Source organism: Hemiscyllium ocellatum, chromosome X (genome assembly GCF_020745735.1).
Source record: "Hemiscyllium ocellatum isolate sHemOce1 chromosome X, sHemOce1.pat.X.cur, whole genome shotgun sequence".
NCBI lineage: Eukaryota > Metazoa > Chordata > Chondrichthyes > Orectolobiformes > Hemiscylliidae > Hemiscyllium > Hemiscyllium ocellatum.
The window spans coordinates 17,633,232-17,647,230 of NC_083453.1; the positions used below are offsets into that span (position 1 = coordinate 17,633,232).

Genomic DNA, 13,999 nt, shown 5'->3' on the forward strand with positions numbered 1-13,999 from the left:
TGGATTGGCCATGCTACATTGTCCCCTAGTGCCCAGGGATGTGCAGATTAGGGTGGATTGGCCTTGCTAAATTGTCCCATAGTGTCCAGGGATGTGCAGGTTAGGGTGGATTGGCCATGCTAAATTGTCCCATAGTGCCCAAGGATGTGCTGGTTCGGGTGGATTGGCCGTGCTAAATGGTCCCCTAGTGCCCAGGGATGTGCAGGTTAGGATGGGATTGGCCGTGCTAAATTGTCCCATAGTACCCAGGGATGTGCAGGTTAGGGTGGATTGGCCGTGCTAAATTGTCCCATAATATCCAGGAATGTGCAGGTTAAGGTGGATTGGCCATGCTAAATTGTCCCATAGTGCCCAGGGATGTGCAGATTAGGGTGGATTGGCCATGCTAAATTGTCCCATAGTGACCAGGGATGTGCAGGTTAGGGTGGATTGGCCATGCTAAATTGTCCCATAGTGCCCAGGGATGCGCAGGTTAGGGTGGATTAGCCGTGCTAAATTGTCCCATAGTACCCAGGGATGTGCAGATTAGGGTGGATTGGCCATGCTAAATTGTCCCATAGTGTCCAGGGATGTGCAGGTTAGGGTGGATTGGCAATGCTAAATTGTCCCCTGGTGCCCAGGGATGTGCAGATTAGGGTGGATTGGCCGTGCTAAATTGTCCCATAGTGTCCAGGGATGTGCAGGTTCGGGTGGATTGGCCATGCTACATTGTCCTGTAGTGTCCAGGGATGTACAGGTTAGGGTGGATTGGCCATGCTAAATTGTCCCATAGTACCCAGGGATGTGCAGGTTAGGGTGGATTGGCCGTGCTAAATTGTCCCATAGTACCCAGGGATGTGCAGGTTAGGGTGGATTGGCCATGCTAAATTGTCCCATAGTACCCCGGGACGTGCAGGTTAGGGTGGATTGGCCATGCTAAATTGTCCCCTAGTGCCCAGGGATGTGCAGGTTAGGGTGGATTGGCTGTGCTAAATTGTCCCATAGTACCCAGGGATGTGCAGGTTAGGGTGGATTGGCCATTCTAAATTGTCCCATCGTGTCCAGGGATGTGCAGGTTAGGGTGGATTGGCCGTGCTAAATTGTCCCATAGTGTCCAGGGATGTGCAGGTTCGGGTGGATTGGCCATGCTACATTGTCCTGTAGTGTCCAGGGATGTACAGGTTAGGGTGGATTGGCCATGCTAAATTGTCCCATAGTACCCAGGGATGTGCAGGTTAGGGTGGATTGGCCGTGCTAAATTGTCCCATAGTACCCAGGGATGTGCAGGTTAGGGTGGATTGGCCATGCTAAATTGTCCCATAGTACCCCAGGACGTGCAGGTTAGGGTGGATTGGCCATGCTAAATTGTCCCCTAGTGCCCAGGGATGTGCAGGTTAGGGTGGATTGGCTGTGCTAAATTGTCCCATAGTACCCAGGGATGTGCAGGTTAGGGTGGATTGGCCATTCTAAATTGTCCCATCGTGTCCAGGGATGTGCAGGTTAGGGTGGATTGGCCGTGCTAAATTGTCCCATCGTGTCCAGGGATGTGCAGGTTAGGATGGATTGGCCGTGCTAAATTGTCCCATAGTACCCAGGGATGTGCAGGTTAGGGTGGATTGGCCATTCTAAATTGTCCCATCGTGTCCAGGGATGTGCAGGTTAGGGTGGATTGGCCGTGCTAAATTGTCCCATAGGACAAAGGGATGTGCAGGTTAGGGTGGATTGGCTGTGCTAAATTCTCCGGTAGTGCCCAGGGATGTGCAGGTTAGGGTGGATTGGCCATGCTAAATTGTCCCATAGTGCCCAGGCACAGAGTTGTAGAGATGTACAGCATGGAAACAGTCCCTTCGGTCCAACCCGCCCATGCCGACCAGATATCCCAACCTAATCTAGTCGCACCTCCCAGCACTTGGCCCATATCTCTCCAAACCCTTCCTATTCATATACCCATCCAGACGCCTTTTAAATGCTGTAATTGTACCAGTCTCCACCACTTCCTCTGGCAGCTCATTCCATACATGTACCACTCTCCGCGTGAAAAAGTTGCCCCTTCGGACCCTCTCAAATCTTTCCCCCTCTCACCTTAAATCTATCCCCTCGAATTCTAGACTCCCCCACCCCGGGGAAAAGACTTTACCTAGTCACCCTATCCATGCCCCCTCATAATTGTATGAACTGGTTGGGTGGGACAGGAAGGATGGGGTGGCTCTGGGTGGGATGCGCTGCGGAGGGTCGGTGCGGGGCGGATGGGCCGAACGGCCTGTTCTCACATTGTAGGGGGTTGTGCGGACCGAACAATTTGGCCTCCGGTGATTCCACCATTTGCGAGAAAGCACAGTTTTGACATTTGGACGTGTCAATGACGATGTCAATTTCAGTGCAAAACATCAGACTCAAGTCAATCTCAAAGATCCCGAAATCCTGCTGCAGCTTCTTTACAATCTCCCTCTCCCCTCCCCCAGCCCCACCCCAAACCCCCTTGTCTTCTTTTCGAGGGAGTCAGCAGGACCCATCACACACACACCCCAGAGTCCGCACCACCCTCTGGGAGTTAGGGATCGGGACGGCTGTCATTTCCAGTCACATACTGATGCTGCCCAGTTTGAAATACTTCCTTTATATAATAAAAAAATCAGGAACCAGTGTCCCTTGGCCGAAAGCAAAATAAAAAAAGAATCTGGTCCCTGCCCTGCCCTTCCCTGTTTGATCACACAGCATTGCCCTTTGATGTGTAGAGCACTGCTTGTCACTGGCCACTCGGATGTTTCCTATCTTCCTGGTGGTGGAAATTGAATAAAGATTCATGCACTTTGTGTCTCTCACTGTGTCTCACACCTGCACACACACACACCATGGGTGCTGAGGGACAATAAGCACTACCTCAGTGAGGCGGTAGTGTGGGGGTTAATAATAAAAAAAACAGGAGATTGATCACACAGCATTGCCCTTTGAGGTGAAGGGTATTGCTTGTCACTGGCCACTCGGGTGTTTCCTTTCTTCCTGGTGGTGGAAATTAAATAAAAGAAGGGAAAAAAAATAAAAAAAGAATCTGGAAATCACAGCGGGGTCAGGCAGCACCCATGGGAAAGAGCACAAGCAAATCCTGAAAGTCAATCCACACGGGAACAGCAGACGGTGCTGATCACAAATCACCGGAGAAACTCAAGAGAGGGTTCGGCAACATCTGTTTGCGAGAGAAAGCAGGGTTCATCTTTCTCACCCTTCTTCAGAACTGCAGACGAAACATGAAACTCTGTTTGCTCGCCACCAGAGGGCAGCCTGTCTCTACAGCACAAACACCATTCACGCCAGAGAATAGAGTCAGAAGTTTGGACCACGGGGCTGAAATGAAATGGTAATTGCAATTCACACGGACATGAAGACAACTCCCTGAGCGCTCAACAAGCCGGTGGGGCTGACCCCCAACTGGCGAAGGAAGCAAACAAAACAGCGGTTGGCTCCCCGCAAACGGACCCGTTCCTCCTCCCCATCCCCCTTCCCAGCCCCCGGGGGCACAGGGTGGCGGCTTGTTCCTTCCCTCTGTCGGCTGCTTCATTCAGGGCGGCTCCTTGTCAGCTGCCAGTCCCTTGGCCAGCCCCCTCACACATCCCACTGGGACATATAAGCAGCCGGGACAGCCCTTAGCTCCACCGAGCCGTTCAGTTTCGGAGTGTGCTCTCTCTCTCTGTCTCTGTCTCTGAGTGTGGGTCTGTCCACCCCCTGAACAACCTCGAAATGTCAACGTCCATCACCACCATCACCAGCAGCAAAAGGAGCGGAGGGATAAGAACTGGAGGGAGCATGTATGGATCCGGGATGTCCTCCGGCCTCAATCGGTTGGGAAGCGGAGGGAGTTTTCAGACTTCCAGGCGTGCCCAAAGTGTGGTCCTGGGACCAACCCAGAGATTGTCAACCTCCCGATTCTCCACTGGCTCTCGGATGTCCAATATCGGATATAGCGGTGCTTTGGGCGGCGGCAGAATCAGTGCAATAGGAGGGGGCTCCAGCAGGATGGGCCTCGGGGGAATGGGGATTAGTTCCCAGGGACTGATCCAGAGAACCGCTGCCCTGGACCTGAACGCGCCTTTACCCCAAATCGACACCACTCAGAACATTGTCCGCTTGCAGGAGAGCCAGCAGCTCCAGGGACTCAACAACCAATTCGTTGATTTCCTTACCAAGGTAATGCTCAGTGGGGTCCAGGCGGGTGGGTTTCTAACCTGGGGGCTCTCTGTGGGGGGTCTTTCCTCTCTTGTCTTCACTGTCTCTCCATCTCACCCCCCCGCCAGGTTCGGCATTTGGAACAGGTCAATACTCAGCTGAGTATCAAACTGAAACTTCTGCAGGATCAAGGCGAATACAAATCCAACATCGAGAGTATGTTTCAGTCCTACATTGACAATCTCAAGAACCAACTGGACACACTTCGCAAAGAGAAGGAGAGGTTCGATGCCGAACTGCTCCAAATGCAAGGGCTGGTCGAGGATTACAAGAGCAGGTGAGTGAGCTGCTGCCGAACTTGGTCCCGGATCGGTTCGGAGGCGGGTTCCTGTCGGAACCAAACCAAATGCCAGCTGCAGAATGAGCTCCCTGTGCCAAACAGACACAATGTGGGCTGGGGGAACGGGCTGCAGAGTTGTTCTGTCGGTGCTACTGAACTGCACACGGCCGGGCTGTTTGTCATCTGGGAAACCCCGGCAGCGGGACTGATCCGGCTCAGAACATGGTTTGACAGGGGGAAAGGGGGGTCGAGTTGGTGGCGGCATGGGGAGGCGAAGGATAGCGGGGACACAGACAACCAGGGAGTGTGATAGGGACGGGGCAGAAAGACTTGAGCCTCGGTAAAACAATCTCTTTCATTCCAGATACGAAGATGAAATCAACAAGCGCACAGAGATGGAAAATGAGTTTGTCCTGGTCAAGAAGGTGAATGTTACAAAGCCACAGGCTCCACTTCTCCGTTTGTGGGCACCTTTGGTCAGTTTTATCCAAGTCTTTTCTCTCTGTGCCCTTTAGGATGTCGATGACTCGTACATGAGTAAGGTGGAGCTGGAAGCGAAACTGGAAGCTCTGACCGATGAAATTGAATTCCTGCGGAGTATCTATGAAGAGGTAAATATCTGCCTTGTCCCACCAGCACTCCTTTTCCCAATCTTCTCTCCATTCAAGTCTCATGCAATGTAACCCGAATGGTTTCCAATCACCTTCCAATCTTTCTCCCCGTGTCCTTCCCCTCCCCCCGGCCGTCTGTAGGAACTCCGGGAGCTCCAGGCTCAGATCCAGAATACATGTGTCAACGTGCAATTGGAGGGTGGTCCCAGGTTCAATGCGCAGGAGATCTTAGACATGGCCAGGAAACAGTATGAAGCTTGTGCCCAGCAAGGCCGCGAAGATGCGGAAGTTTGGAAACGGACCAAGGTGAAGCTTCCTATTCTTTGGCCCATCTTTCTGACTCGGGCAGGAGCGTGAACTGTGGGACTAACTCGTTGTCAATATCTGTTTGCAGATGCAGGAACTGTCCATGGCGGCTGGACAAAGTGGCGATGATATCAGTGTGCTGAAGTCAGAGATAAGGCAGACAACAGAGCAGATCCGGAGAATGAATGGAGACATTGACAACCTGAAAAAAGAGGTAGGTACAAGTCTAAAATCAATCTGAACATTGAAAAACACCTTTAACCACCTCTCTCTCTCCCTGTCTGTCTCTCTGTCTTCACTCCCTGTCTCACACCATCCAAAAAGCAATCATTCGTTCAGAAGCGATTGAAGGGTCGGCTGAATGCAGTCCATTTCTAACCGCCTTGGGGGGGGGGGGGGGGGGCGCGGTCTCACTGTTGTCTTTCCCGATGGGAATGTGTTGCTGGTCAGTCAGCAATCCACACCGTCCCGCTTTTCCCAAATCATGGGGAGGAGGGCGAGCCTTTTTGTTTTGCCAAAGTCTGGCTCGGAGCACTCGGGCTGAGCCTCAAACACTGAAGGAACTGACCAAATGAATCTTGATGTTCCTCAGCGTGTGAGACTGGAGGAAGCAATCCGGGAAGCGGAGGACCGCGGGGAGATGTCTCTGAAAGACTGTAAGCTTCAGATTTCGAAACTGGAAGATGCCATCTGCAAAGCTCAGCATGAACTTTCCGCACAATGCAAGGAATACGAACACCTGATGGGCATCAAGCTGGCACTGGACATTGAGATCAACACCTACATGAAAATACTGGACACAGAGGAGACGAGGTAAGATCAGGGGTACTTGCTAATCGCAGCCATCACATGGAGTCCTGTGCAGGCAAATTCCAGTCTGCACTTGCAGTTGACTGGGAACTCTGATCCCTAAGAATGGAATGAGATGGAATGCAGGCAGTGTGAAGGTGATGGTGGTTGTACAGTCAGTGACTGACCTTCAGGTCCCACTGAAAGGTCAGGACCCCCACTCCTCACCCTCCAATTACTTGCTGGCATCTACTCCCTGTGGCAACAGTAACGACTGGGCACTTTGCCCAAGGGCAAGGGGCCTGACTGTGCCCATTCAGAAGTGTAGCCCAGGAGATGTGAGTGTCCCTGGGAGAGGGAGATACCTGAGGAAACAGAGGGAAGTCTGACTGTGATTTCCTGTCATTGCCTGTTATAATCTGAGAATGTTTCCTTTCTCAACAGGATGGCAACTGGGGTAAAGACCCTCAACATCCAGCAAGTACAGAGCCAAGGTAAGAGAATGTCTGTTCTGAGTGAAGGTCGATGATTCTTTCTCCTCAGTATCTGCCCAGCTCCATTCCAATCAGCCATCACTCCCCACCTCACAAATCTGATGCTTTCACCATTTGACTTTGTAAAATGGTGCCGAATCTCCACCCTTTGCCATCCTATTTAACATCCCTGATTTACATCACCACACCAGCTTTCAGTGGTTAGGACTTGCTTCTATCAGTCCTCCCTTCTCTGTCTCCTTCTCCACAAACTAGATTTTCCTCCACCTTTTTCTGGTAGATTTCAAGGTGGAAATTGTTTTATTAAGCTCCTGCAAGACATCGTGGGCTATTGTACTACGCTAAAGATATGCTGTGAATTGTAGTCATCTTTTATGTTGCAATTGTTCGTTTAAATTGGAACACCCAGATAATACGACAAGTTTATTTTGACTCTGCCCCCTTTTCCAGGCGGGATGCAGCAAAGCATGGGCTTGGGAAGTGGATCGTCTGCCTTTCAGACCTCGCTGAGTTTAGGTATGAGTGACAGACCGATGTCGAGTGGACAAACTTCATATCAAGTGACGAGCACAGGACTGAGTCAACAAGGGTTCATTTAAAACCAACAGTCTCTCGAAGCAGTTCATTGTCAGAGGTTATCCATCCCCGAAGTACTGCATTTAGTGCAGTGGTTCACATGTTTGGATTCACTTCATGTCTGCTGTTCAGAACATCTTAGTGAGCCTGTTCACATTTCATAGTCTTTTGACATGAAGTTGACATTGACATCTTAACCAGTGCACCAAAGAAAGTAAACTTTATAAAGGTTTGGGTTTGTGGGAAAAGCAGTCAAGTAACTCATGCTATCTTTGTTGGTATCTTTAAAATGGTGAAGTAAAGCCAGGCTTTCGCTGTTGAACTCTGTTTCGATATTATGTACAACATTGTATTGGGGATTTACTTTTCCTGTCTGACTCAATAAATGTCTCGTCTGCACACCTGGATTGCTTTTTGAACAGCACATTATTAAGTTCACAAAAAGAACAATTTTCATCCTGAGTTGTGAAATTCAAGAACTATCCATTCCTATACCATTAACTTTCAAGAAATATTACGATATTTAGAAAGATGACACTGTATTTTGTCCATCAACTGACAGCACAAGTACATCATCACTGAAACTATTCAGTCCAACATCACTGAAACCATTGTTATGGACTAGACCCGCTCCCCTCAAAATATTTTAAGAAGGTAGCCTCGACTCAAACTTGTTCTTATTATAACAGTGAATGTAAAACACCTGTTCCAGATGCAATGCGAATTGTCAAACGACTTGATGTTAAGCTGTAGTTAAAATACAATCAAAGAAAGACAAACTGAGAATGACTTAACTTGATTGGAAAACTTAATAGGATAATAGGTCCAGTAACTATTACGCATTAACTGTTCAGGTGTAGCAACATCCCACAAACAGCAAAAAGAAATAAAATCAGATACTGATTCACGCATGCACTTCTGCAACTCAGGAGGAAGAGAAACATTAATGGGAAATTCAGAGAGAGTGGCAGCCAGGAGACATTCACTGAAGCTTCCAACTATGTTCAGAAACCAATAGTTTCCGATATTACTGAAAAAAAATCGAAAACCCAGATACCTGTGAGAGTTGGACAAACCTATTCAGGCTTTTCTTCAGAAAACAAAATACCACTCAGTACAAAATCACTGAAACCACTCAGTACACACTCACTGCCACCACAGAACACAATCACTGAAACCACTCAGTACACACTCACTGACACCACAGAACACATTCACTGAAACCACTCAGTACACACTCACTGACACCACTCAGTACACACACACTGAAACCACTCAGTACACACTCACTGACACCACTCAGTACACACTCACTGACACCACTCAGTACACACAGACTGAAACCAGTCAGTACACACTCACTGACACCACTCAGTACACACTCACTGACACCACTCAATACACACACACTGAAACCACTCAGTACACATTCACTGGCACCACTCAGTACACATTCACTGACACCATTCAGTACACACTCACTGGCACCACTCAGTTTACACTCATTGACACCACAGTACACATTCACTGACACCACTCTGTACACACTCACTGACACCACCCAGTACGCATTCACTGGCTCCACCCAGTGCACACTCACTGACACCACAGAACACATTTACTGACACCATGCATTACACACTCACTGAAACCACTCAGTACGCACTCACTGACACCACAGTACACATTCACTGACACCATTCTGTACACACTCACTGACACCATTCTGTACACACTCACTGACACAACTCAGTACACACTCACTGACACCACAGTACACATTCACTGACACCATTCTGTACACACTCACTGACACAACTCAGTACACACTCACTGACACCACAGTACACATTCACTGACACCACCCAGTACACACTCACTGACACCACAGTACACATTCACTGACACGACTCTCTACACACTCACTGAAACCACTCTCTACACACTCACTGACAACACTCAGTACACACTCACTGACACCATTCAGTACACACTCACTGGCTCCACTCAGTTTACACTCATTGACACCACAGTACACATTCACTGACACCACTCTGTACACACTCACTGACACCACTCAGTACGCATTCGCTGGCACCACTCAGTTTACACTCATTGACACCACAGAACACATTCACTGACACCACTCTGTACACACTCACTGACACCACCCAGTACGCATTCACTGGCACTACTCAGTACACACTCACTGGCACCACCCAGTACACACTCACTGACACCACAGAACACATTCACTGACACCATACAGTACACACTCATTGACACCACTCAGTACACACTCACTGACACTACAGTACACATTCACTGACACCACTCTGTACACACTCACTGGCACCATTCACTACACACTCACGAGCACCACCCAGTACACACTTACAGACACCACTTAGTACAATCACTGGCACCACCCAGTACACACTCACTGACACCACTCAGTACACACTCGCTGACACCACTCTGTAGACACTCAGTTGCACCACGCAGTATACACGCATTGACACCACTCAGTACACAATCACTGTCACCACACAGTACGCACTCACAGACACCATGCAGGACACACTCACTGACACCACGCAGTACACAATCATTGACACCACTCTGTACACACTCACTAGCACCACACAGTACACACTCACTGGCACCACTCCGTACACACTCATTGACACCAGAGTACACCTTCACTGACACCACACTGTACACACTCACTGACACCACTCAGTACAAACTCACTTACACCACAGTGCACATTCACTGACACCACTCAGTACACATTCGCTGGCACCTCCCAGTACACACTCACTGGCACCATGCATTACACACACATTGACACTACTCAGTACACACTCACTGACCCCACACAGTACACAATCACTGACACCATTCAGTACACACTTACTGACACCACTTAGTACACATTCACTGGCACCACCCAGTACACACTCACTGGCACCACCCAGTACACACTCACTGACACCAGGCAGTACACAATTACTGACACCACAGTACACACTCACTGACACCACAGTACACACTCACTGGCACCACTCTGTAGACACTCAGTTGCATCACACAGTACACACTCATTGACACCACTCAGTACATACTCACTGGCACCACTCTGTAGACACTCACTGACACCACTCAGTACACAATCACTGACACCACTCTGTAGACATTCAGTGGCACCACGCAGTACACACTCATTGACACCACACAGTACACACTCACTGACACCACACAGTACACACTCACTGACACCACAGTACACAATCACTGACACCACAGTGCACATTCACTGACACCACAGTACGCACATTCACTGACGCCACTCAGTACACATTCGCTGGCACCACCCGGTACACACTCACTGGCACCATGCATTACACACACATTGACACTATTCAGTACACACTCACTGACACAATTCTGTATACAATCACTGACACCACACAATACACACTCACTGACCCCACGCAGCGCAGTTTCCTGATGAAGGGCTTATGCTCGAAACGTCGAATTCTCTATTCCTGAGATGCTGCCTAACCTGCTGTGCTTTGACCAGCAACACATTTGCAGCTGTGATCTCCAGCATCTGCAGACCTCATTTTTTACCCACGCAGTACACAATCACTGACACCACTCAGTACACAATCACTGACACCACTTAGTACACACTTACTGACACCACTTAGAACAGATTCGCTGGCACCACCCAGTACAAACTCACTGACACTACTCAGTACACAATCACTGACACCACTCTGTAGACACTCAGTGGCACCACGCAGTACACACTCATTGACACCACACAGTACACACTCACTGACACCACACAGTACACACTCACTGACACCACTCTGTAGACATTCACTGGCACCACGCAGTACACACTCATTGACACCACTCAGTACACACTCACTGGCACCATGCATTACACACACATTGACACTATTCAGTACACACTCACTGACACCATTCTGTACACAATCACTGACAGTACACAATACACATTCACTGACCCCACGCAGTACACAATCACTGACACCACGCAGTACATGCTCATTGACACCACGCAGTACACATTCACTGGCACCACCCAGTACACACTCACTGACACCACGCAGTACACAATCACTGACACCACACAGTACACACTTACTGACACCACTCAGTACACATTCGCTGGCACCACCCAGCACACACTCACTGGCACCATGCATTACACACACATTGACACTATTCAGTACACACTCACTGACACCATTCTGTATACAATCACTGACAGTACACAATACACATTCACTGACCCCACGCAGTACACAATCACTGACACCACGCAGTACATGCTCACTGACACCATGCAGTACACATTCACTGGCACCACCCAGTACACACTCACTGGCACCACCCAGTACACACTCACTGACACCACTCAATACACACTCACTGGCACCACTCAGTACACAATCACTGGCACCACCCAGTACACACTCACTGGCACCACCCAGTACACACTCACTGACACCACTCAATACACACTCACTGGCACCACTCAGTACACAATCACTGGCACCACTCAGTACACAATCACTTGCACCACTCAGTACACAATCAATGATGCCACTTAGTACGCACTCACTGACGGTACTTAATTTATGATTATTGTAAATACTTGAGCATCAATTAGCTCAGTCGATTGGGCACTTAGTTTGTGACGCGGACTGATGTCAACAACACACATCGACTACTCGCACTGGCTGCAGTTCCCATGAAGATGCTGTCTTCTCAAGCCTTGCCTGGGGCTTGGTGACCCTGTGGTTAAGCTGACAACCAGCTTTTTCTCTGATGAATCGGGGAGGAGGGAGGAGGGGCTATGACGTTTCCATGGTACTGTTACCATGCGAAATGTGCGACCAGGAGGAAAGGCAAAATGGCAGATCAGGACCATGTCCCAGACATGTTCTCGATCAAATCTCTGATGCTGATGGGTTCCACTGTAGATAGGTCCCCTCCATCCCAACTGTGTAAACCTGGACTGCAGTGAGACCTAGTTTGAGGGGAAGAATGTAGAATACCTTTTGAGTGCACATTGGGTCAGATTTGAAATTACATATTCAATGTTTACAATTCTCTGTTGGTGCGAGTCTCTGTCTATTGCAAATTCTTCTGCACTCTTTAAAGTTTAATAACATCCTTTCTATAGCAAGGTGACCAAACCTGAACATAATACTCCAAGTGTGTCCTCGCCAACGTCCTGTACAACTGCAACTTAACCTCCTGACTTCTACACTCAAAGCCATGTCTGATGAAGGCCAGTGTACCAAAGACCTTCTTCACTGACCTATCTGCCTGTGACTCTAAAGAGGATTGATAGACCGGTGGATGTGATCTCTATGTACTCCAGTACGGCGCTTGATAAGGTTCCCCATGGGAGACTGGTCAGCAAGGTTAGATCTCATGGAATACAGGGAGAACGAGCCATTTGGATACAGAACTGGCTCAAAGGTAGTAGACAGAGGGTGGTGGTGGAGGGTTGCTTTGCAGACTGGAGCCTGTGACCAGAGGAGTGCCACAAGATCAGTGCTGGGTCCACTACATTTTGTCATTTATATCGATGATTTGGATGTTAACACTGGTGTTATAGTTAGTAAGTTTGCAGATGACACCAAAATTGGAGGTGCAGTGGACAGTGAAGTAGGTTATCTCAGAGCACAATGGGATCTTGATCAGATGGGCCAATGGGCTGAAGAGTGGCAGATGGAGTTTAATTCAGATAAATGTGAAGTGTTGCATTTTGGAAAGCCAATCATATCAGGACTTATACACTTAATGGTAAGGTCCTGGGGAGAGTAGCTGAGCAAAGAGACCTTGGAGTACAGGTTCATAGCTCCTTGAAATTAGAGTCACAGATAGATAGGATAGTGAAGAAGGCATTTGGTGTGCCTTCCTTTATTGGTCAGAGTATTGAGTACAGGAGTTGGGAGGTCATGTTGCAGCTGCGCAGGACTGTGGTTCGGCCACTGTTGGAATACTGTGTCCAATTCTGGTCTCCTCCTATCGGAAAGATGTTGTGAAACTTGAACGGGTTCAGAAAAGAAGGATGTTGCCAGGGTTGGAGAGTTTGAGCTGTAGGGAGAGGCTGAACAGGCAGAGGCAGCTTTTTCATGCAGAGGGTTGTGCGTGTATGGAACGAGCTGCCAGAGGAAGTGGTCGAGGCTGGTATAATTCCAGCATTGAAAAAGGTATCTGGATGGGTATATGAATAGGAAGGGTTCAGAGGGATATGGGCCAAGTGCTGGCAAATGGGCCCATTTGAGGTTGGGATATCTGGCCGGCATGGCCGAGTTGGACCGAAGAGTCTGTTTCCGTGCTGTACATCTCTATGAGTCTATGTCTCCACTTTCAGAGAACCATGCACCGGAACTCCAAGGTCCCTCTGTTCCACTACACTCCTTAAGGCCCCAGCATTCAACACGAAACTCCTACCTTGATCTGACTTTCCAAGATGCAAGACTCACACTTCCCTCCAATAACCTCAGCCCACTTCCCCAGCTGATCAAGGTCCTGTTGCAGTTTCTGATAACCTTCCTCAGTGTCCACCATCCCGCCTATTTTAGTCTCATCTGCAAAATTGTACTTCTTGCATTTAAAAAGATGTGAGCAAAATACTCACCAACGAATCACTTCCCCAGGTCACTGCAATGTCCCTTTTTATTTTC

At 48.9% G+C, this 13,999-nt stretch overlaps 1 protein-coding gene across 1 annotated transcript; it reads left to right on the forward strand.

Annotated features, from left to right (window-relative positions):
* Positions 1-3,614: 3,614 nt before the first annotated feature.
* On the forward strand, positions 3,615-7,655 carry LOC132805682 (keratin, type II cytoskeletal 8-like). The gene is made up of 9 exons (XM_060820864.1): positions 3,615-4,161; positions 4,269-4,477; positions 4,845-4,905; positions 4,996-5,091; positions 5,233-5,397; positions 5,486-5,611; positions 5,990-6,210; positions 6,631-6,680; positions 7,131-7,655. The coding sequence occupies exons 1-9, from the start codon at positions 3,715-3,717 to the stop codon at positions 7,277-7,279; spliced, it is 1,524 nt and encodes a 507-aa protein (XP_060676847.1). The 5' UTR covers positions 3,615-3,714; the 3' UTR covers positions 7,280-7,655.
* The last annotated feature ends 6,344 nt before the right edge of the window (positions 7,656-13,999 follow it).